The sequence below is a fragment of the Eptesicus fuscus genome, chromosome 9 (assembly GCF_027574615.1).
Source record: "Eptesicus fuscus isolate TK198812 chromosome 9, DD_ASM_mEF_20220401, whole genome shotgun sequence".
NCBI lineage: Eukaryota > Metazoa > Chordata > Mammalia > Chiroptera > Vespertilionidae > Eptesicus > Eptesicus fuscus.
In genome coordinates this window covers 46,382,922-46,408,948 of record NC_072481.1, presented here as the reverse complement: position 1 = coordinate 46,408,948, position 26,027 = coordinate 46,382,922, and the positions used below count along the sequence as shown (strand labels likewise).

The following is a 26,027-nucleotide window of genomic DNA, read 5'->3' as shown; positions in this document are numbered from 1 at the left end:
CCCCAGCCAGCCTGTTTGCCTCAACTTCCCTCCTCTGCTGGCCTGGTCACCCCTAACTGCCCTCCCCTGCAGGGATGATTGTCCCCAACTGCCCTCCCTTGCAGGCCTGGTGCCTCCCAACTGCCCTTCCATGCTGGCCATCTTGTGGTGGCCATCTTGTGTCCACATGGGGGCAGGATCTTTGACATCCCTCTCACAATCCAGGACTGTTGGCTCCCAACTACTCACCTGCCTGCCTTCCTGATTGCCCCTAACCACTTCTGCCTGCCAGCCTGATCACCCCCTACCCACTCCATTGCAGCCTGTTTGCCCCCAACTTCCCTCCTCTGCCGGCCTGGTCACCCCTAACTGCCCTCTCCTGCAGGGTTGATCACCTCCAACTGCCCTTCCTTGCAAGCCTGGTCCCTCTCAACTGCCCTCCCTTGCAGGCCTGGTCCTTCTCAACTGCCCTCCCTTGCAGGCTGGGTGCCTCCCAACTGCCCTCTCCTGCTGGCCATCTTGTGTCCACATGGGGGCAGGATCTTTGACCACATGGGGGCAGCTATATTTTGTGTTGCAGTGATGATCAATCTGCATATTACTCTTTTATTAGATAGGATAGAGGCCTGGTACAGGGGTGGGGGCCAGCTGGTTTGCCCTGAAAGGGTGTCCCTGATCAGGGTGGGGTTCCCTTGGGGCATGGGGCGGCTTGAGCGAGGGGCCTGTGGTGGTTTGCAGGCTGGCCACACCCCCTGTCAACCCAAGCAGAGGCCCTGGTATCTGGAATTTATTCTCCTTCTACAATTGAAACTTTGTAGCCTGGAGCGGAGCCAAGCCTGGGGCTCCCTCTGCAGCTGGCAGCCATTTCTGTTGGGGTTATAATTGAAACTCTGTAGCCTTAAGCGAGTGAGCCCAGCCAGGGTGTGCGGAAAGCTTTGCTTCCCCTGTTGCCAGGGACAACCCTGGCCTGCTCTCTCAAGCTCCATTCTGCCGCCATTTCTGTTTGAATTTGTTTACCTTCTATAATTGAAACTTTGTAGCTTGAGTGGAGGCTTAGGCCTGGCAAGGGCAGGCGGAAAGCTTGGCTTCCTCTTTTACCTAGGAAACCTAGCTCTCTGTGGCTGTAGCCATCTTGGTTGGGTTAATTTGCATACTCGCTCTGATTGGATGGTGGGCGTGGCTTGTGGTGTGTTGGAGGTATGGTCAATTTGCATATTTGTCTATTATTAGGTAGGATAGAGGCCTGGTGCATGGTTGGGGGCCAGCTGGTTTTCCCTGAAGGGTGTCCTGGATCAGGGTGGGGGTTCCCTTGGGGCATGGGGCGGCCTGGGCGAGGGGCCTGTGGTGGTTTGCAGGCCAGCCATGCTCCCCGGCAACCCAAGTGGAGGCCCTGGTATCTGGGATTTATTTATCTTCTACAATTGAAACTTTGTATCCTGGAGTGGAGCCAAGCCTCCTGCTCACTCCGTGGCAGCAGCCATTTCTGTTGGAATTTATGTATCTTCTATAATTGAAACTTTATAGCCTGGAGTGAAGGCCTGAGCTGGCCAGGACTGCAGAAGCTTGGCTTCCTCCATCGCCTGGGGCAACCCAAGCCTCCTGCACTTCCAGCTCAGTGGCTGCCACCATTTCTGTTGGAATTTATTTACTTTCTATAATTGAAACTTTGTACCCTTGAGTGGAGGCCTGGGCCCGCCAGGGTGTGTGGAAAGCTTGGCTTCCTCCATTGCCAGGGAAACCCAAGCCTCCCTCCATTTCTCTGTGGCCGAAGCCATCTTGGTTGGGGTTAATCTGCATACTTGCTCTGATTGGCTGGTGGGCGTGGCTGGTGAGTGTAGGGGAGTGATGGTTAATTTGCATATTACACTTTTATTAGATAGGATGATTTGTTTATTGTCTCTCACTCCCATTGGAGTCCTGGAGGTTAGAGAATGATGTTCACTGTTCAATCCCCAGTGCTTAGAAGAATGCTCATTTGTTCAATAATTCATTAATGAATTTTTTTCAATTATTTTCATTCTAAAACCAAGCTAAATGTTTCTCTCTGGAAACTTCATTATTGGTGTGCTTGGATTTGAAGACAATTTAAAAAGTAATAGTAAAATGTAAATATGTCAAATATGGTAAGATGAGTCAGAAATATGAGATGCCTAGTCTATGACAACCTCTCCTATTTTCAGAGGAAAAAATATTTCCTTTAGAAGACTGATTAAAATTTATGGACTCACATATATATGCTCCCAAACATATTCTTTGGGGAAGGTGCATTTATATACATTATATAGAAATGTTCAGAAAAATAATATATTTCTAACTTTATGAAGATATATTTTATTGTATAACTGTGTATTTCCCTTTATTTTGTTTGCATCAACTTTTTGCTCAATTTGAGACTAAAATTTTTACTTACCAATACAAGAATTCAATACCATGCCTGATTATTCTCTTTCTTACTACCACCTTGTAACCACACACCCTGATTGCATGCACCCTGAGACACATAAGACGCTGGACCCTTGCACTATTTTATCAGGAAAATAACCAGATGACAACATTATTGCTAGGAAACCATTCATCTGTATAAAAAGAAACTGAAAGTAAAAGTTTTACCTTGGGTAAAACTATTAATTATCTTTGGTTTCCCCACTCCTTCCATAAATATTGGGTAAAGACTGAATTGATACTTCTCAATTGGGATAAAATGATCTGAGGAGAAAAACATATTAAAGGGTCATTCTTACTGAATTCATATAAATGAGTGAACTCTATATACAAAGCTTTTAAGTGACCCTCCTATATTTACAAACATAAAAATTAGTTGTTATTATTGGTTGAAACTGAAAATTAAAGGAGTTTCAAAACAACGTAGGTACTCCAAATTCCCTTAGTAATGACAATAATTTTATAAATAACATTTTTTAAAAATCTTACCCAGAGACAGGAGATAGCAATTTTTTAAAGACATGTTCCAGTGATAGCCACTTCGTTCAAGTTTGGGGTATAAAAGTGTTTTATTTCCCTGTGCGGGACAGTATGCTCTACCTCTTCTCCTGTATCTCCAAGGTGAGCAATATTCCCTTTACATAGGAATTTAGCTACTTAGTTTTCCTATCCAAGGCAGCTAGAAGACTCAAGTCTTGTGAAATCCTATATTAAAAAAGATGGGGGTGGGAACCAGGAATTTCCTTGCAATATCCAAGAGTCTAGATTTCTGAAGGATGGCCATCTCCATAGCAAAGCTCAAAATGAATCTATCAAGTGCTATTAACATACAAAAATGATTTCACAAGAGATAAATCTGTTTGAAACCTGAAGTCTACATGATATAATGAATAGCACTGAGAGTAACCACCTGGATAACAGTGGTAATGAAATTAATTTAGTTCTCTATCAAGAACTTGTTTCTATTTAGCCTAAGGCTAAATTCTAGACCTCTGAAATAAACGTATGAGTCTTTGGATGATATTACATAACTAGAAGACCAGTGCACAAATTTGTGCACTCGGGGGAGAGGGGTAGGTCCCTCATCCTGGATTGCAAGAGGGTGCAGGCCAGGCTGAGGGACCCCACTGGTGCACGATCGGGGCCAGGGAGGGACACAGGAGGTTGGCCAGCCTGGGGACCACGGGAGGTCTCCAGGGCGTGTCCGGCCCATCTCGCTCAGTCCCAATTGGCCGGACCCCAGCAAGCTAACCTACTGGTCAGAGTGTCTTTCCCCTGGTGGTTAGTGCACACGTCATAGCGAGCAGTTGAGTGGCCTTAGCATATCATTAGCATATTACGCTTTGATTGGTTAAATGGATGACCCGACACTTAGCATATTAGGCTTTTATTATATAGGATAAGATCATGGCACTCCTTAGCTTCTCTATACTTAAACCTAACTCAGAGCTGGAGATGCTGTATTGTGCACTTAAACTTTGTAATCATCTCCTGGGGCAACTGGTCTACTTTTGGGAGTTTGTGCTGGTTATGTCCCCAGGTCCTAGATCCTCAGACCTTCAGCATGGCACTTCCACTCATTGTGAGTGGAGTTGTAAGTTGGTACACAATTCAAGAGAACAACTTGTCAGCAGATATCAAAAGCCATTACAAATTGGTTTAAAGATAAAGCTGAAAGCAATCAAAATAGTTCTCAAATAAATAAACAGTTTAAGTAGATTTTGGCATAAAATGCAATATGGTCATTAAAAATAATAGGCAAAGGGATAGGGGAGAAAATAGAAACATGTTTGTGATATATCAAAGGAATAAATCAGAAGGAAAGTGGTAGATGACAAGGTATGATGACAACTGTGTAAAATATTTAAATGAAAAAGGATCAAATGAAATAGAGTTAAATGTTTATGGTAAGGTGATAAAATTACAAGTATTCAGATGGTAGTGTCATTTATATTTTTGAAGTTTTATTTAATTAACTGGCTTTATTAATTGAATTAATAATCTGTAGTATCATACTAATCCATAAGAGAAACTTATTAAAGTATAGTAAACTTACCATGGATATAATACCTCTTAACAGACGAAGGGATTCTACGCCATTTAATTTCATTGTTTTCATTAAGAATTTTCCACTCAAGAATAAAATATATCAGATTGTAATCACTAAGTGATAGCATCCAGGAAAGAATCACACAACTACTATTTAAAGGATAAGCATTGAGTGACTGCACGATATTTACTGAGGAGAAAAGAAAAATATTTATTTTTAAAATGAAAATCTCCTAATACCCTTGAAGAACATATAAGCTCCAGGAAAGGGAGAGAAGAAATGGAAGGCAGACATTTTCAAGTCTGAGCAATTACTTGCATCCATATAAAATGTTATACTATTACATATATTTATAATCCATATAACACATGTATAATCCATATAACACATGTAATTGTGCATATAAAGAGAGACAGATTTACCTATGACACCATTGGTCCAAAAGCATTAGATTTATTAGAATATTCTCACATTATAATATCACTTCAACCATGTTCTACCACATGAAAACCCCAGGACCATCAGAGTACCATCTAGTTTGCTATTTTTCAGACAAAGAAGAGATCAAGGTAAAACAGAGACTTCCAGATTCAGGGAATCACAGGCTTCTTGGAAGAATAGGCGTTTACAAAGATTAAATATTTAAAAGGGCACAGGTTTACTACCCTGTACTTTTTCAATTACCTTTGCTCATGGGCCATGAAAGCGTTAAATTAAAATTTGCAAAAGAGGCACCAATCGAATTGACGGCCAGAACTGTCACAGTATGTGTTTGCTCTGTCCATTGGAAAGTGAATTTGGTGTCATTGCCCACATCTTCTGACCATGTTCCATTGCCGGCAGTGTGATGCTTTACTACATATCTTCTCACGTGGCACAATGCATCATTTTTCATCAGGGGCTGGAATAAACATAAAACTGGATTAGTTTAAGGGCTACAGTGCTCTTATACCAACTGTGCTCATGGAACTCTTATACATTTCTATAGGGAGGCAGGGGTCAGACCAGAGGCAGCACTGTCTATGTCCAGGCTGAGGTATGGGGAGGTGGGGGACGGGAGAGTCTGCCTCTGACCACAGGTTAGGTGAAGGTGTCAGGTGGTATGGAGCATAGCAAAGTTATTTTCCCCCTCCTGGGTTTTTTTTTTTTTTTCTCTTAAGATTCATAAAATAAATCATTGGAAGATAATGAAGTATGAATACAAAGTTTTTCTACCAAAAAGTTTCACTCTCATTTTAAAGAAAATAAAGACTGGCAGAGAAAGCTGAAAAATGTTAATCATCATATATTAATCGCAGTAAAATTGTCACTCATTTTCCCTTCCCTTGATATGTTTCCACTTCAAGTAACAGAGGTTGTCAGAACAGTGTGCATGACACCCCAGAATTTCAGTCCAAGGCTGAAAAGAAACCATACCAGGTCACTGGCAATTCCAGTGTAAAATATAGATTTAGTCCAATTCTAGTCCTCCACTCTACAGAATACACCACTCCTCCACCACCTTCACCTGTTTCAGGTAAGAATAAGTGCTGCCAATCCTTTGTAAACCCACAGAAAGCTTGACTCTACAACAGACTAGACCAGTCCTGCTCAATTCCTTTCTTTCTTCTTTTTTTTATATTTTATTTTATTTTATTTTATTTTATTTTATTTTATTTTATTTTATTTTATTTTATTTTATTGTTACTGAGGTTCCTATACTCAGTTCCTATACGTCAGATATCAGACAAAAATAAACACAAGCACATATACATCTATCCCTATAGGGCCTGAAATAATCTGGGTAAATGAGGAGTGAGATTTTTGCAGCAACCACTGCAAGAATGAAATGTCTGAAAAGTTATGCAAATTTCACATTTCATTTTTTAAAATCCATGTCAGTTTTCATATACAAATATTTACTTTTGTAAACATCCATTAGAAATGATGGTAAACTTCCTTACTTTTTGGTACTATGAAGCTGCTCTAGACTCATCTTGTGGATTTCCTGCCCCAGTCCCAAACCAGCCATTTTTCAAGGAACTTTAGTTCCTTTCTTTGGAGAATGGTATTAGAAACAAATCTGAGTATGCTCCTTGTCACTGGAGTGCTGTTACCTCAAGGCCCTCGCAGCTTGCAAATCATGATAATATATGTGTGTATACTAATATTCATATCTATAAATACTTCTAAATGAATCCATCTGTAGCCATATTAAGCTAAACAGAAGCTCATACTGATGTCTCCAACTCTAACCCCTCACCAAATGGATCATTCCAATCTTCTGTCCCTAGATTCTCTATAACCTGGGTCCCATCATCCACACCCATTTCCTTGATTACTCAATTCCAGTTTACATGTATAGTAGTACAAGAATTGTTAACCCATAATAATTAACATTATCAAATAGAACGCAGTGCATAGTGCCACTTCTTTTGCCTTAGTTTTAAGAATCCATGTATTTACGAAGTTTTTTAGGCCTGCACTTTCTTCTCCCACCTCCTTCAGTGAGGTTTTGCATACACTTGTAATACAGTTAGATTCTTTTGTCTCAGTCTGGATTCCATCCCGGGATCCTCCAACCCCCTAAGTGATTTATTTTTAATTTGCATACATTAAGGTGTGCTCTCTATGGGTTTTGACTAATGCATATGTACTCATCATACTATGTACCCACCATGGCAATCTACAGAATAGTTTAACCACCATAAACAATCCCTTGTGCTTTACCTATTCAAACTTTTCTTCATCAGCCAAACCCCTAGAAACCACCAATCTTTCTATCTTCTCTACAGTTAGGCCTTTTCCAGAATGTCATGTATGTGGAATCATTATGTAGCCCTTTCAGATGGGCTTCTACCACTTAGCTACATGCATTTAAGATTCATCCACGTCTTTTGGTGGCTTTATAGCAATTTCTTTTTATCACTGAATAACATTCCACTGGATGGAAGTACCATAGTTTATCTATTCATCTATGGAAGAATATCTTGGTTGCTTCCAGTTTGAGGATGAATAAAGCTACTATGAACGTGTATGTGCAAATTTTTAGGTGAAGACAAGTTTTCAAATCAGCTGGGTAAATAGCTAATAGTATAATGCCAGATCATATGGTAACACTATGTTTAACTTTGTAAGAAACTACCAAACTATCTTCCACTTTGCAGTCCCACCAGCAAAGAATAAAACTTCCTGTTGCCTTGCACCCTTGCCAGCAATTTATTGTCCATTGTTGTTGTTGTTTTATTTTAACCATTCTAAGAAGTATGTAGTGGTATTTCTACACACTTGGAATTTGTAATTCCCTAATGACAGATAATGTTTGCTGTGGACTGAATGTTTGTGTTTCCCCAAAATTGTGACAAAAAAATAATTCATTCACTTCAGATACAAATTCATATGGTAGAGAGAATGTTTTGAAAATTGTTAGGCTGAATATCCACTGTTTATGGAAATATCCACTGTTTATATGTCATCATGCAAAAAGAATATCTCTTGTTTTAGATGTCCTTGAGGCATATGAAGAAGGAATCTACTTTGTTTAGGATTAAATATAAATAGAATTCTTGGACTTGAAGGGACATTAGATGACATCTGGTGCAATCCTAATTTTATGCGGATGAGGCTAAAGAATTCAGGTGACTTTGCCAAAATAGTACTGACATAACTATAATACCTTAAGCTGAGAATAGAACTAAAGTCTCCTAACATACCCTCCACTAGGGATCTTAGCTATCTGTGATCATCTCTCAAAATGGAAATGAAATATGGGATTGCAGAAATTATGAACAATGAAGAATAACATAAAAAAGCAGAAATACTTTCCAAAGTAAAGTGACATTTCTTTCCTTTTTTGTACTGTCTTCATGAATTATTCTCCAAAATTCAGGTCCTCTGACAGGAACTGCAAAACAACAAGGAGCCCAAGTTGTACGTGTGTTCTCAGAAGTAATACTTTTCAATCGTAGAATTTGAAACACACATTTATGCATTTTTAAGACACGTTTACAAAATCTATACAGACCTTTTATATCCGTGACCACTGTGTAGGCTGGAATACTCCAATTACTCCAATATCCCAGTCCATCCAGCCTCTTACAGCGCACCTGAGCAGCGTAGACTGCACACAGATCTGGCACCGGGAGACTGACAGATTTTGATTTTGCATCATATACCTCATACATCTGTAACATAAGTCAACGCATTAGATTGATCATGACTAACACATAGGTGGCTATAGGGCCCTGAAGTACATTTTATTTTAAACCTTACCACTATTCCAAATTGAAGAGTGAACTGACTTCATGTCTTCTGGCTTTGGAAATACTCATATCAGGCTTGGATCATGAGTTCCTTCAGGTTAAGGACTCTCTTAGTCCCCTTGTTGTAACCAGATTGGGACTGGGTCACTTGCAGCCTCGATTCCCAATCGTTCTCTTAAGCCTATTATTACACATCTCTGTCCACTAAGCGTCTAACCATAAAAACTATTAAGAATTTTAACCGAGTAGTTAATGGGCCTGCTGTAGAGGATCTCTGATATTCAATCTCCTCAATAAGCAGGTAAAGGATCACACTCATTTCAGTTACAATCATCATGACCTAATGATGTTTGGAAGTCTTTGCAGGCTGCCATCAGAAAACTGACACCACAAGTCATCATATGCACACTTGCAACTCTGGGTATGATTCTGGTTATTTGATAAAAGCAGCTTCTTCCAAAATGTATTTCATTGAATACGTGTACTAAAGAATATTATTAGATGTTGGAGGAAAAGGGGTTTATTGGTAAAATAAGTTTGAGAAGCATAGGGTGATGTAAATTCACAAATAAACGTTTCTTTAATGCAGGACCTTTCCTAACCTTTAATATGTAATAAACTATGACTTTAAACTAGAAATATACAGTAATGCAGGGTTTCCTAAACTTATTTAACCATGCAAGCTTTTTTAAAGAAACATTTTATGGGACCAATGATAAAAGCTCACTTTTGGAAATGATAGATTGTGGGAAATTTTATTTCTTTAAAGGGTTAAACTTAGATCACTGTAACAAAAATAGCTACAGAATACAGAGGATATACTAAATAAATTTTATGACAACAAAATAAGTTTTATGAAATAAAATTATTAAAATAGTCGGAAATAAGATTTAGTGAAGCAAGCTAAAGAAATTTCTAGATAAAAGTTACCTTCCACTGTATTTCTTTTCCATTTAAGCCATAACGAATCTGGAACTGAAGATCATTCTCTGGAAACATTGGCTTTTTCCAAGATATGTTCAACAATCCAACTTTTGCAGTAATTTCTGCTTTCACACTGGATGGAGGCAATGGTTTCACTAGAAATTAAAAAAAAACAACAGTATATGTAACAGTAATGATGTTTAAAAAACCATTCTTATGATGTTATAATCTCCATACCTTATATTTATAAAGCAGTATCTCTTTTTCAAAAATGTCACATCCTTTATCTCATTTGCTCCCCTACAACTTTATGTAATAAATACAAAAGGGATTATTTTGCAAATAGGTTGATTCTTTAAAAATCAATACATTGTCCATGTCACTCTGTTTATAGTAAGACCTGATTAGAAATTGAGCCCTTGGCTCTGCATGCAGAAGATACCATACTGAACACAGGATAAACATCAAGAGCAAACTCTGTTCCATGTAGAGCTTTAATTAAAGGCAAAAAAATACACACTGCATCCATTTCCACATGTGTGAATTTCAAACTCTTCTCCTACTATCTATTAGTAAGCATTTCTGGGTCAAGGTCAGAGGTAGTCTTGCAGAGTTGGCTCTCTAAAATCTTTAGACTTGGCTCTCTAAAATCTATGAAAAACAGGCTTTTTTTTTTAGCTGTATTTTTTTAATTAATCATTTTTTTTTACAATATACAAAATAAATCAGTTTCTATACGGTCTCCACTTTCAGTTCTCGGGTGTCAGGGTTCTTTCCTGCAAGTTTTCTGTTGATTATTCGGGAAGTTTTTCTGTATTTTAGTTGTAATTCCAGTTTGTTCCTGGGAGCATGACCATGCAGCATCCACTTACTCTGCTGCCATTTTTAATCTCCTTTAGATGTTTTTCTTTTTTAATTTTATTTTATTGTTTAAGGTATTACAAATAGTAGTACATATGTCTCCTTTCCCCCCGTCCCCCATTGACCTCCCAGGGGACAGAAATGGAGGCAAAGGTGACTAGAATGGCAAGAACATTTTTTTAAATAGAAAAAGACAATGTGCCAACTCAACATATTGGGAAACCAAAAGCCCCAATGCCCAAGCACAACAATGTGACTTTATGTGGAAAAAGAAATCTAAACATTATGAATTTACCTTCTATTTAACAAAATGCAGGTTTTAACTCTGATGCGTACTAATTATTTGAAAGTATAATGAATGAATCAAATGGTGATTTTTGGCATTTTTCCCAACCAAATAGTACAGAGCTCTGGAATGTATTCGTTTATCTCTGTTGCACAATCATAAATGGATCATTTCTCAAAGATTCCACAGTAATAATACTAGAGGGATATATCAAATATTCCCAGCACCCTCTTAATCCTTTGAAATCAAAATGTCTTTTGAAAAGAGTATTTAAAATTTTATCATGAATGTCATCATTCCTTATCTATTTTCTCTTCTTCACTTGACTTTAGCTATTGTGAATGCTGCTCCATACACAGCTTCATAAATTAAAGCCTTGAGTTATTACTATTCAGATTACAACACCCATCAGAATACCTAAATTAAACTTTGAGATTTAAAAACTCCAAATGTTTCCATAAGTACATTGGGAGAAAAATACAAAGTAGTGCATTATTTATAACTAGAGGCCTGATGCATGAAGATTCATGCAAGAATGGGCCTTCCTTCCCCTGGCTGCCGGCACCGCCTGCGCTCTGGCCAGAGCCGCCTTTTCGCTCTGGCCTGGAGCCGCCTTCCCGCCTTCCCATGCTGCCCAGAGGCCCAGTGTGGCTGGGGCGGTGCAGAACACCTGCGTTGTCGCCATGGCAACGACACAAGCGTCCCGACCCTGGCCACTTGGCTCCTGCATATGCAAATTAACCCACCATCTTTATTGGGTTAATTTGCATAATCACTCCTGATTGGCTGGTGGGCATCGCGAAGGTGCGGTCAATTTGCATCTTACTCTTTTATTAGTATAGATACTATTATGCAATTGGGGGTCCCTCTGCCTGACCTGTGCCCTCTCGCAGTCTGGGAGCCCTCGGGGGATGTCTGATGGCCTAAGCCATCAGTCAGACATCCTTAGTGTTGCCGCTGAGGCATGAGAGGCTCCTGCCACCGCCACTGCACTCACCAGCAATGAGCCCAGCTTTTGGCTGAGTGGCGATCCCCCATGGGAGCACACTGACCACCAGGGGGCAACTCCTGCATTGAGTGTCTGCTCCCTGGTGGTCAGTGTGCAGCATAGCAACCGATTGTTCCGTTGTTCAGTCGATTTGCACATTAGCCTTTTATTATATAGGATTATTAAATTTCACTCATCAAATAGTATGCTGAAAATATTCCTATTGCTAAAGAAATTGTGCTACAAAAATTTTAAAATAAAATAAATATAGTAAAACTTTCAAATGCTGATTGTCTTCTCAATTTCACTGTAAGCAGAAAAAATATTTAAATCTAATATGATCAGAAAATAGTAAAATACAACAACTGCCCTGAATCAACCTAAAACCAAATCTGCTAGTAAAAATGAAGACACACAACAATTTAACTTACCGATGGAATCAGGAACAACACATGTTGGAGGAGAATCCAATGATCCCAGAGAATGATTGATCCTTATCCACATTGTGTAGCCGGACAATAGAAAGATTGGCTGAAATATGCATTCATAAAAACCATCTCTCTGCAAATGGCAATCTTTGGGTTCAGAGGTGGAATGAATAGATGGAACATCAGAACAATAAAGGCTTCTCCTTGAAAGATATGAAAATAGTCCATTAATATACAACATTGATGAAAGCAGTAAGATTTGAGAATTCTGCTTTGCTGTTTAAAAGGTACCGTTTTTGCTTCATCTGAAAATAGTTGTCCTTATTAAAATAGGTATTTTAGAATTCCCAGCTACATCACAATCTTGACTTTCCATAAAAACAGACAGTAACCCTTATTAAATATTTCATTAGACACTAAGTGGGAATGCAAATAAATTAAATGGCATTGCTCTAACAAGGAGATAATGACCCAGTTAGAGAGAGAAGATATTAACACTTTGAAAGCTAAGCGGATATTATACCTATGTAATACCATTTTAAAACTATAGGCCAAAAGCAGCAGTGGGCATCCCTGAGATGGGAAGGAAAATAATTTCCTTACACTTTCAATACAAATTAAATTCTACAACAAACTGAAAACAGTCGATAGTAATTACAGCGTCCGACTATTTTCTAGTTCAAAGCAGTATAATTTTGAAGATAACAGTTCTTGATTTGCATGTGAATCATATAGTCAAGAATATCATTCATCTTCTCAGAGAAGAAAATAATTTTTTATAACTGAGCCCCTATCAACACCCTGCCTCAAAACATACAAAGCATTTCTCCTCTTCTTTGAAATAGCCCTTCAGCCACTATTTGCTTTTAATATGGCATTAAAATGGCTAAAAGTAACAGTTACTGTTTTCTGATGAAGTATATTCTACTATCCTCTTTCAAGAAGAAAATCTACAAGAATACCGTGATGGCGATATTTCTGCAGGAAATTTTTATCTCAACATATCCACACAAAAATAAAAACAGCAAAAAGAACACATACCTATGATACCTCAATTGCAAAGTACTCCCCGCGAGTGATTGGATTGCATTAGTTGACCATCTGCAAGTCATTTTAGTTAAGTACCCATCAGTTTCGCATAATATATTGATATTGACATCTATTTAAAACACATAAAAATATTAATATATAGCAAAAATACCAAAAAAAATGCTTAATGAAAATAAATGAGACTCTAATACAGGGTCCATAAGATAAATTTATCTTGTGGAACAAAAGGAAGAAAACCTCAGTGTGCTTACCAACCACATACAATTCAGCATAGCGATGGTGGCACTCATACTCGTTGCAGCAGTACACGGCATCGTAGGTGAACTTGCCTCGCGGTCTGGTTGCACTCAAACTGGGAAGAGTAACTTTGCTAACATGGTCCCCCACAATGTTATACTGGGTTTCAGGAATTTTCTCAGCTAAATTCATCCACCAAACAATATTTTTTGAAGAAACAATCTTGTTTTCATTTTTGTAGATGCAGTGAAAAGAAACATTAGACCCAACACTTGTCAGAATTTTAGGTGGAAAGTATATGACATCTGTAATGAGGGAAGAAAGGTAGAAAATCAGATGAAGAAAGAAAAGATTGTGTAAATAATTTACTACGTAAAAAAGATTCATAAAAGCATTCAGGGATGACACTGCCAAAAACAAAACAAGTGTGCTAAGAGACTGCATAACTGTAACTGCCTATTTGTGTACAGCTATTTAGGATCCCAAGCACTCCCATTCTCAAATACTTGACCTTCAATAAATATCTTCAGTTTTATTATAATACTAGAGGCCTGGTGCACAAAATTCGTGCACAGGTAGGATCCCTAGGCCTGGCCAGTGATCAGGGATGATCAGGTTCCCCACCTCCCTGCCTCTTCCTTCCCTCACTCCCTCAGTACCCCACTGCCACCACCACCGCTGGTCATCTGCCATGTTCCGCACTGCCCCCTGGTGGTCAGCGCACATCATAGCAAGCGATCAAACTCCCAGTCTCCCATTTGAACTCCCGAGGGGACAATTTGCATATTAGCCTTTTATTATATAAGATATGATTTCATGAGTAATGGTCACTTGCTAAGCGACAGGTAGAAATTTAACGAAAGTGAAATGTAGTCTAATTCCACAATGACTTGTCTTCCATGAGACTTTGCTTTAAGAATCAGTGAAGCTTAGGGTGAGTTCTTAAATTTCTGTAAGATAACACCCCTCCCCCCCCAAAAAAAAGGGTGGACTATTGTCTCATTTAGATATATGAAAATTTCAAATTAGCAGGAAAGGTATAGAAATAAGCTTTAAATAAGAAAACTAGTTAGGAAATGTAAAATTAATGCACCAATATACAAAGCAGGTTTGTATATTACTGCTCTGTAGCATCATTTTGAGTTATTTTATGCCAGTCTCCTGTATTTGAAAACAAAGGGAACCCAAATTTTTCTAAAATATTATTTTTAATGCCTATACACTATTCCATACTACTTTTTCAGTCCCCTGTGGTTGGAAACATAGTTTGTCTATATTTTTAATTAGAAATAGAATAAAAGTGAACAACTGTTAACAAAGGAAGAAATTATTTCTGTCAGAGTGCATTAAAAATCAGTATATTTAAGGTAACCCATTTTCTGCTGATAAAATATGAATATCTGTTTTCTTACATAACACTTTCTGGTTTATCCCAAAAAACAAAATCGAAAACACTTCATTGGTTTTTAAGTTTTCTGCAATAGAATGCTAAACTCCAATATCTTTACTAGTATATTTACAATCTACACCAGACATTGGCAGTTAGACATAAACAGGAAAAAACATACTAGCATGAAAGTACTGAACAGAAGCCAGTGCATTAGGTTTATAAACTAGTGTGGAGTGGCATTCAAACCTCATAGTACATTACTTACTGCACACAAGTACCTAGCAGGGACCTGAGAGACCATTAACCTACCTTCCATGTGCTCCACATCTCGTTACTGAGCTGCTTCAAAAGACTCTGAATAATCCATTTTTCAAAAGATTACAAATGAACTTTAAAAAATTAAGTTGAAGCTTTTTGTTTTAAAGGTAATAAAAACACAAAACATTTCACTTCAAAATCGAATGCATATAATTATGGCTTAACTGGGAAGTCAGATTAAAGTCAAAGTATTTTGGCATTATTAAGTTCTAAAATGCTAGCTTAAAATAAGAAAGATAATTTATTAAAAACCTAACAATCTGTAAAATTTACATTAAAAAAATGTATTGAAATTGATGAGGGAAATGTTGAATATTTACTTTTGAAATAATGTGAATATGATCCTAGCAGGTTTGGCTCAGTGGATAGAGCGTCAGCCTGCAGGTCCCAGGTTTGATTCTGGCCAAGGGCACATGCCCAGGTTGTGGGTTTGATCCCCAGTGGATGTCATGTAGGAGGCAGCCAATCAATGATTCTCTCTGATCATTGATGTTTCTATCTCTCTCTCCCTCTCCCTTCCTCTCTGAAATCAATAAAAATATATTTTTTAAAAAAATAATAATATAAATATGTATTTTATTCTCATATGAGATACTATGCAATATTTAATTTTTAAAATAAGAAAACAAAAATTATTTTCTTCTCATGGCCAAGTAGCAATACCCTTTCAGAGTTTACATTAATGAATTTTATTAAAAGAGGAAATATTATTGATAAATATTAGTGAATTACTCAAAAGAATATATAGCAAAACATTTTAGATAAAGTTATTTGAAAATATGCTTTTTTAATAATGGAAAATAGATTTTTTAAATTCTTGGAGTAGATTACCTAAATTTTTTATGGGGAAAATATTTTCTCTAACTGGTTATAAAAGCTGCCACATGTGAAATGTAGAAGCCAGCTAATATCTATTTATCCTCTTCTTTGGCAGCAACAAGAATGCAGTTAATAAAGGTATTATAAGAATTCAGCACTTCTAGTGTTTGTTTCCAGTATGTAGCATAACCTCAATTCAATATTATTAGACCAAAAGTCCTAGATTTTTTTCTAAAAGTCCAAGACCTCCCAGCAGCTATAATGAAAAAACTTAGCTAGCCAATTCATTTTACAAGAATCAATAATTCCTTGATTAGGAATAGTCAAAGCTTCATTAACTGTGGTGCTTGGTAGGTATACCTTTAATATCAATAATATCAATGAATAAAAAGTGGTAACTATAAAGGTACTGATAATTAGCCTTCTGTTTGCTCCTTGGTCAGCAAACTGCGGCTCGAGAGCCACATGCGGCTCTTTGGCCCCTTGAGTGTGGCTCTTCCACAAAATACTACGGCCTGGAGGAGTCTATTTTGAAGAAGTGGCGTTAGAAGAAGTTTAAGTTTAAAAAATTTGGCTCTCAAAAGAAATTTCAATTGTTTTACTGTTGATATCTGGCTCTGTTGACTAATGAGTTTGCCAACCACTGTGTTTGCTATAACAGCAATACATCAAGTAACCTCTGTTCAAAAAATAAATAAATGAAATCTTAACTATTTGGAAATGATAAAGCATTCTAAATAAATAAAACTATTCTAAGGCTCATGTGCCTCTATGTAAAAGAAAGTTGTAATAAGCTGCAGTTTATCTGATGTTAAAGATAACTTTAAAAATATAAAAACTCTCAAAATTAAGCATCTGTAGTGAAAAAACTATTTTATTACATAATATATAATAGTCAAATACAATTTTTACATCATTGATGTTTCTATCTCTCTCTCCCTCTTCCTTCCTCTCTGAAATCAATAAAACAATATATATAGAAAAATACATTTTTTTAATAAATATATCTGATTTTTCAAAATGTGAGTTAAGGAGCCCTGACCAGTGTGGCTCAGTTGGTTGGAGCATCATCCTATGCACCAAAAGGTGGCAGGTTCAATTCCTGGTCAGGGCACATACCCAGATTTCGGCTTTGATTCCCAGTCAAGTCCCATGCAGGAGGGCAACTGATCGATGTTTCTCTCTCACATCAACATTTCTCTCTCTCTCTCTCTCTCTCTCTCTCTCTCTCTCTCTCTCTCTCTCTCTGCCTTCCTCTCTCTAAGATTAATTTTTTTAAAGTAAGTTAAGGCAACATCAATACAAGTAGTGTTCTGAATTTGTGAGTTTGAAACTTTTATATTAACTGTAAATTTTGAAAAAGAATGTAATTTAACAAGATACTGCTATCTTGTAATTCAACAAAATACCTGGGAGCTCTTATACAAGTTTTCATTAACAAATTAGCTTTTCAAAACTTAAGTAGAAAATGTCTTTCTGGTTTAGTGCCACAAAATTTAAGAGTCTTATAATATACCAAACGCAACTTCAAAAAACATATTCCCTTTTCAATAGAAAGTACTGTTACAAAAACCTACCTTGTGTGGTAAAAATAAGAGGGGTGCTCCAGTCACTCCAGATGCCTGGGCCATCCTGCCTCTTGCCCCTCACCTGAACCTCATACGAAGACCCAGGAAGCACACCGTCTACTAGCAGAGATGTGGCTGAGACGATCTCATCAGCCTGTTAAATATTATTTGAAAACACCAAAGTATCAAGTCACTGTGAGCCCTTTACCGAAACTGATCACAAGCAAGTCTCTACAAATTTCAAAGAATTGATATCTTACAGAGGAGTTAGCTGGCCACAATGGAATTAAACAGAAATCAATAACCAAATAACAAAGGTTGGTATACTAGTCAATAAAATTTTACATAACCCATGAGTCCAAGAATCACAATGACAATAAACAAATATTTTTAACTGGATGATAATGAATATGACTTTTCAAATCTTGAGATATATAGCTAGTGTCAATGGGAAGCGTCATGTCCCTGCTGACAACTGGAAAGCACACGGTGGAAAGGATGCGCAGGGTGAACAGAACTGTTTTGTTCCTAGAGGAAAACGTCACAGGAAGAAGGGCATGAATAATTTTTAAGAACCTTAGACTGATGATAAACTACAGTGAATCAAAATACAGTTTATAAAGTAGAAGGAAACTATTTAAGAGACCTAACTCTGCATAAAACAACCACCAGCAAAGAATTGCTTAGCGAATAAATTCGGTTTTCTAATGATATACTCTAAAACTATTGGACTCCCCTGTGTCTTAGACTTCAAGGCACCATAGAATGAAAATGGTGAAAAGCAATAGGAACCCATTAAACAATATCAGATCACCTATAGTATTTAAAATCATATTTTCTCAATTTTACAGATCAGAAAACTGAAGCCCAGAGAAGTCTAAACTCTGCTTTTCCATACACATCATAAAAGGATTCCTATCCTGCTCTTTATGAAAATAAAGTCTCAAAAAAAGTTAGCCCAGATCTAAGAAAACAGATATTTATCTCTAAATTACAGAACAATTAGTCTCACAAAGTGCCAAAGTCCATGTATGGCCCATGCGGTTCTTTACAATCTCCATGTTCTCCTCCCCTAACCCTCTGGGTTTTTATTGCATACTAGAGACCCGGTGCACTAAATTCATGCAAAGGGCTCACCCCTCACAGCCCCGGCTTCCTCTGGAAGGTCATCCGGACAGTTGTCCAGAAGGTTGTCCAGATGGTCATTCTGCTGTTCGGTCTAATTAGCATATTAGCTCTTTATTATATAGGATTAGTTGATTGATTGAGGTAACTGGTTAGTAATGTTACATTGGTTTGGGGAAACTGAACAGTCACATGCAACAGAATGAAACCAGACCACTATTCCCTTTGATTTTATCAGCTTTGATTTGCACTGTTACTCTTACTCTCATTTACTCCCCTGGCCTCCAGCCTCTCACCCAAGTTAGAACCTCTGAATGGCTGTTTTCTCTATTTGGAACCGGATTCCCCCAGATATCTACATTGCCATCTCCTTCAAACCCTTGCTCAAATGTCAGCCTCTCAATGAGATCTTCCCCTACCTCCATTTAATACTATAACCCACCATCTCTCACCAGCACTCCCAAACTCCTCTCATTTTGGTCTACTACCCCAGTATATCCTGATACAAGCATGCCCGTTCTTGCTTTCTAGCAGGAGCTCCACCATAACTTACTGAAAGACTGAAAAAAAGGATTTGATGCACTTTACAGTGCAAATGCATATACTGCACTGCATGTAAACAAATATACTAAGCAATTTTTAAAAGGATTAAATGTAACATCAGAAATCAAAGAAAACTGGTTGGTGAAAAAATTATAAATGAATTCAACGATGAGGAGAGAGGAGAGAGATCAATCTAATATATGTAAACTTTTTTAGAAGAGGAGCTTTCTCTATCACTAAATTCTGGAAGGAATTTGTCATGCTCCTCAATAACATAGATCCATATATAAGCAACACTGAGTAACATCAAATAATTTGTCTAAAAGCATTTTACAGAAGATGCAGAAATGCTGTTCATATGGTAAGTTCCTATGCTGATCTTAAATGAAAGCCAGTGGTGCAATGTTAAATTATAACAGATTCTGCTCTACAGGAGCAGGCACATTTGGTATGCGGAGAGCACTTTCTATGGGACTTGGATGGGTCTCACCTTTACTTCAGTTGCGTCTCAACTTTTCCTTTACTAAAATATACTTACTTCTCTCCTACTTGTAGAATTCTCTGAATATTTCACTTGATATTGAAGTTGAAATGGTACCAATGTTGAACTGGACCAAGAAATCTTTAAATCACCACTGTCTGTGATTTCCATATGCAAACCTAATGGTGGATCGGGCTTCACTTAAGAAAAAAAACACAAAAACATGTTTTAGTCAAGCATTTCTTGTGATAATCATAAAATGAAGTCAAATTGAAATTTTAGCATATATTGTTCTTTCAACTACTTAAAAGGTGACCTGGAGGACAAATTACTTGAAAGTCTTGATGTTAAAATATAATGTCATACGCAGATTCAAAAAGTGATATAGCCCCAATAACTTAGAAAGAAGTACAGGAAAAAGTGTGAGGAAAATTGTTTCAGATACCTAGAAAAGTGACTCTAGTGATGTCAAAAACAATGATGCAAAGATATGAGTAAAAAGTTTATATATAACTACCTAAGGAAATATGAGCTGAAAAAATAGTAACACTATTAAATTATATATTATATAATTATATATTAATAATTACATAATAATTATCTATTCTAATAAAAGGGTATATGCTAATTAGACCGGATAGACCAGACATCCTTCTGGACAAAGCCATGGTGGTGGGAGCCAAGGCAGAGGCAGTTAGGGGCGATCAGGCCGGCAGGGGAGAGCAGTTAGGAGTGATCAGGCTGGCAGGAGAGAGCAGTTAGGGGCATCAGGCTGGCAGGCAGAGGCAGTTAGGGGCAATCAAGCAAGCAGGCAGAGGGGCAATAAGGCAGGCAGGCAGAGGTGGTTAGGGGCAATCAGGCAGACAGGCAGAGTGGTTAGGGGTGATCAGGCAGGCAGGCAGGTGAGCAGTTAGGAGCCAGCAATCCCAGATTGCAAGAGGGATGTCCGAGAGGTCCCGGATTGAAGAGCGTGCAGGCCAAGCTGAGGGATCCCCCATCCCCGTGCTCCAATTTCATGCACCAGGCTTCTAGTAATATATAATTTAACATATGTACACAGAACTGAATTAAAAAGTTAAATATTTTAAGTTAACATTTACTTATATTAGTCACATTTGTAGAGACATATTCAAATTGGTCAAAAAATGTGGTGGGATCTTTGCACTGAAAATATGGAGCATTACCTATTAATTGAGTTTTTCTTTTGCTCAGATTTGTATAGAAAATTACTCCTTGTTTACTTTTTGTTTATCTCTGCCCACTATTATTTGTCCCTACTCTGTGAGGCAAGAATTTTGTCTCATTCACCACTGTTTTCCCTGGCTCCCAAATCATGAGCCTCTAAGAAATATTTATTGAAGGAATAAATCCAGGCCAAAAAATAAAGCTCCTAATTATTATCATAAATAGTTATCTGAGATGTAAAAATGTGATAACCAAATACTTTATATCTCATTAGACAGATCCAAGATTTAAAGAAATAAAACTGTTTTCAAGCAATAATTTAGGTTACAATTGCAAAGATAGCAATACTACTGTTACTACTGAATGGCTGAATGCTACAACCATTCCAGAAGCTGCTCACAATACTCCCTAGCACTACATTTACCATGATTACAGAGTTGGTCAAAGCGAGATAAACTAGTGACAAATTTTGTAATCCGTGTTTAATCTGTTTGTGTGACTGATGTTTAGATCTGTGATTTTCTTATGCACAACTTACCGATAGTGATGAGTTGAACGGACATTAAAGGTGACTGAAAAACCACTCCCCCAGATGTGATTTTTAAATACATAGAGAGAGTACAGTTGAGTTTGGCTGCTGGCACAGACACATGGCATTCACAACATTTGTGAGCACTGCAGTTGCACTGAACTAGCTGGAAACTGCCTTTCTGGGGGACCAGTGGTGATTCTTCTAACACTTCAGGCCTATGTGAAAAAGAAGAGGCAAACATTGATATAGATGTAAAGGTACTGACTATATTTAAAATGTAGGACACAAAATCCAAATTGAAATAAGCTATTCTGGACACCCAGCATAAAGGGCATTGGCAAAGCAATACATTATATCAGGGAAACAAAGATAAGGGTTAAAGCAGGTTAGCTGTCAGAAATAATATAAGCAAGAAGAGAAGAACAAAAAGGAAAGAAAAATTGCTATCCTAAAATCCTATACCCAATGTAAATATCTTTCAAAATAAATGTGAAATGATGACTTCTTTGCAGGCATACCAAAACTGAAAGAATTCACCACCATGAGACCTGCATTATAAAACATGTTAAAGAAAGTCCTTCAGGCAAAAAGAAAATGAATGATAGCAAATGAAAGTCTAGTTCTACACAAAGAAATAAAATTTAATGGAGGGTAAATATTTACGGATGATCTAAAGCCAAAATAATTACCATGTAGTGTTGGGTTTATACCATAAGTAGAAGTAAAATGTATGACATTAGCACCAAGCTTAGGAAGGGGGAGATATGTTATTATGCAGTAAAATGGTGTAATATCACTTGGAGGTATAATATCAGGCTATCTTATAAATCCTAAAGCAACCAAAGTAATAAAACAAGAAGTTACAGCAGAGGGAGGGTAGGGAAGGGTGGGAGGGGGGATAAGAGATCAACCAGAGGACTTGTATGCATGTATATAAGCATAACCAATGGACATAAACAGTAGGGGGATGAGGGAGAGGTTAATGGGAGGAAAGAAGACATATGTGATACTTTCAACGATAAAGAATTTTAAAAAAGGAAGTTATAGCTAATAAGCTACAATAATCAAGTCAATGGAGTATTGGTGTAAAGAGAGAAAAGCAGATTACTGGAACAGAATAAAGATCAACACCTATATGGACAACCAATTTTCTACAAAGGTAAAGAAGCAGCTCTGTGAATACTGAATCTCAGAGGGAAGGTGGAGGAGGGTGGGTTGGTGGAAAGTGATTAACCAAAGAACATGTATGCATATGTGCATAACCCATGGACACAAGACAATAGGGTGATGAGGGCCTAGGGCGGTGGGCAGGGACGGGCCAGAAGGGGTCAATGGGGGAAGAAGGGAAGACATAATACTTTCAACAATAAAGTGTTGTGTTTTTGTTTTGTTTTGTTTTGTCTTTTTAAAAGAAGCAGCTCTGGGTGAGTGAGGCAAGCGGAGCCAGAGACTAGACCAGAGGCCGATTTTGGGATCTGACAAGATGGCCAGGCTGCCCTGCAGGATTATCAAGGAAACCCAGTGTTTGCTGGCAGAACCAGTTCCCGGCATTAAAGCAGAACCAGATGAGAGCAACACCCGTTATTTTCATGTGGTCATTGCTGGCCCCCAGGATTCCCCCTTTGAGGGAGGAACTTTTAAACTTGAACTATTCCTTCCAGAAGAATAATCGTTGGCAGCACCTAAAGTACGTTTCATGACCAAAATTTATCATCCTAATGTAGACAAGTTGGGAAGAATATGTTTAGATATTGTGAAAGATAAGTGGTCCCCAGCACTGCAGATTCACACAGTTCTGCCCTGATCCAGGCTTTGTTAAGTGCTCCCAATCAGATGACCCATTAGCAGATGATGTAGCGGAGCAATGGAAGACTAACGAAGCCCAAGCCATTGAAATAGCTAGAGCATGGACTAGGCTATATGCCATGACTAATATTTAAACCGATCTGACCATCAGGTGTGCATCACTTCTCCTGTTCTGCCAAGACTTCTTCCTTTTTTGTTTGCATTTAATGGACACAGTCTTAGAAGCATTATAGAATAAAAGCCCAGACATCTTCAGTCCTTTGGTGATTAAATGCACATTAGCAAATCTATGTCTTGTCCTGATTCACTGTTATAAAGCATGAGCAGAGGCTAGAAGTACCATCTGGATTGTTGTGAAACATTTAAAAGCAGTGACCCCTCTCTGCTTTTATTCATTTCCCCCATCATGGTTTAAGTATAAAGCACTGTGAATGAAGGTAGTTATCAGGGTTAGCTGCAGGGGTGTGGGTGAGTTTTTTGAGAGGGTAGGTAATTTAATTTTAATTTTATGGGCTCCTTTCCCCCTTTTTATGGTGATCTAATTGCATTGGTTAAAAGCAGCTAACCAGGTCTTTAGAATATGCTCTTTAGCCAAGTCTAACTTTATTTAGATGCTGTAGGTGGACAAGTTTGATTGTTTAAACCAAAATGGGAACATTAAACAAATACCACACCCCTCACGAATAACATTGTGACTTTGCTATCAAATGTAGAATTCCCCCTTCAAGAAAAGCTTGTGACCATTTTGTATGGTTTGTCTGGAAATTTCTGTAAATCTTATGTTTTAGTAAATTTTTTTGTTTGTTATTCTAAACAATCAATCAATAAATAAAAAGAAGCAACTCTGTGGAGAAAGGGTAATCTTTTCAATGAATTGTGCTGGAACAATGGGATCTCTATATTCCAGGGATTCATTCAGGGAGGGTAGGGGTGGGAAACCCTTCAATTCATACCTCACACCAGATTAAAAAATTAATTCAAAATGGATCACCAGCCCTAGCCACTTTTGCTCAGTGGATAGAGCATTGGCCTGAGGACTGAAGGATGGGTCCCAGGTTCAATTCCAGTCAAGGGCACATGCCAGGGTTGTGGGCTCAATCCCCAGTAGGGGGCGTGCAGGAGGCAGCCAATCAATGATTCTCTCTCATCATTGATGTTTATCTCTATCTCTCTCTCCCTCTCCCTTCCTCTCTGAAATTAATAAAGATATTTTTTTAAATGGATCACCAATTCAAATGTAAAACCTAAAGCTATGGAACTTCTAGAACAGAAGATGGGCAGGGGGGTGGTGTGACCTTGAGTTAGGTAAAAATTTGTTAGCTTCAACACCGAAAGTATGACCCATAAAGACCAAACTGATATTTCTGGGTTCTCTGCTCTGTTCCATTGGTCTATATGCCTGTTCTTGTGCCAGTACCAGGTTGTTTTGAGTACAGTGGCTTTGTAGTATAACTTGAAATCTGGTATTGTGATTCTTCCAACTTTGTTTTTCTTTCTCAAGATTGCTGCAGCTATTTGGGGTCTTTTTTGATTCCATATAAATTTTTGGAGAATTTGTTCTACCTCTGTGAAATATGCTGTTAGTATTTTAATGGAGATTGCATTGAAGCTGTAGATTGCTTTGGGTAATATGGACATTTTAATGATGTTGATTCTGCCAATCCATGAACATTGTATATTCTTCCACTATCTGCATATATCTTCCTCTATCTCTTTTTTCAATGTCTTGTAGTTTTCCAAATACAGGTTTTTTACTTGCTTGGTTAAGTTTATTCCTAAGTATCTAAATTTTTTGTTGTAATGGTAAATGAGGTTATTTGTTTGGTTTCCCTTTCTGAGAGTTCATTATTGGTGTATAAAAATGCCATAGATTTCTGGATATTAATTTTATATCCTGCTATGTAGCCAAATTCATTTATTAAATCTAGTAGTTTTCTGATGGAGTCTTTAGGGTTTTCTATGTACAGTATCATATCATCTGCAAATAGTGACAGTTTTACTTCCTCATTTCTAATTTGGATGCCTTTTATTTCTTCTTCTTGTCTGATTGCAATGGCTAGCACTTCTAGTATTATGTCAAACAGGAGTGGTGAAAGTAGGCATCCCTGCCTTGTTCCTGTTCTTAGGGAAAATGGTCTTAGCTTTTGTCCATTGGGTATGATGTTGGCTATAGGTTTGTCATATAAGGCTTTTATTATATTGAGGTATAATCTCTCTATTCCCACTTTGCTGAGAGTCTTTATCAAGAAAGGGTGTTAGATTTTGTCGAATGCTTTTTCTGCATCTATTGTTTTGGTTATTTAATATTTGATAGAGGAGGCAAGAGTATACAATGGAGTCAAGACAGTATCTTCAATAAATGGTGTTGGGAAAATTGAACAGATACATGCAAAAAAATAAAATTAGACCACCAACTTACACCATACACACACAAAAAAAACTCAAAATGGATAAAAGACTTAAATATAAAACAGGAAACCATAAAATCCTAGAAGAAACTATTGACAGCAAAACTTCAGACATGTCTCCTAGCAATATGTTTACAGATACATCTCCTAGGACAGTGGTCGGCAAACTCATTAGTCAACAGAGCCAAATATCAACAGTACAACGATTGAAATTTCTTTTGAGAGCCAAATTTTTTAAACTTGAACTTCTTCTAATGCCACTTCTTCAAAATAGACTCGCCCAGGCCGTGGTATTTTGTGGAAGAGCCACACTCAAAGGGCCAAAGAGCCGCATGTGGCTCGCGAGCCACCATTTGCTGACCACGG

General features: G+C 37.7%; 1 protein-coding gene and 1 pseudogene across 1 annotated transcript in view; one reads left to right on the top strand and one right to left on the bottom strand.

Moving 5' to 3' along the window:
- The window catches only part of LEPR (leptin receptor), a 64,113-nt gene that overhangs the window by 12,640 nt on the left and 25,446 nt on the right, over nucleotides 1-26,027 (bottom strand). The window contains exons 4-15 of the mRNA XM_028142370.2: nucleotides 21,454-21,662; nucleotides 19,788-19,930; nucleotides 17,591-17,735; nucleotides 13,501-13,791; nucleotides 13,241-13,358; nucleotides 12,203-12,402; nucleotides 9,643-9,791; nucleotides 8,475-8,634; nucleotides 8,272-8,354; nucleotides 5,156-5,372; nucleotides 4,478-4,660; nucleotides 2,590-2,685 (exon numbers count right to left, since the gene is read on the bottom strand). Of these exons, the coding sequence (XP_027998171.1) occupies nucleotides 2,590-2,685; nucleotides 4,478-4,660; nucleotides 5,156-5,372; nucleotides 8,272-8,354; nucleotides 8,475-8,634; nucleotides 9,643-9,791; nucleotides 12,203-12,402; nucleotides 13,241-13,358; nucleotides 13,501-13,791; nucleotides 17,591-17,735; nucleotides 19,788-19,930; nucleotides 21,454-21,662 (1,994 nt within the window). The remainder of the gene's footprint in view (nucleotides 1-2,589; nucleotides 2,686-4,477; nucleotides 4,661-5,155; nucleotides 5,373-8,271; nucleotides 8,355-8,474; nucleotides 8,635-9,642; nucleotides 9,792-12,202; nucleotides 12,403-13,240; nucleotides 13,359-13,500; nucleotides 13,792-17,590; nucleotides 17,736-19,787; nucleotides 19,931-21,453; nucleotides 21,663-26,027) is intronic.
- On the top strand, nucleotides 22,931-23,387 carry LOC103284095 (ubiquitin-conjugating enzyme E2 N-like; annotated as a pseudogene).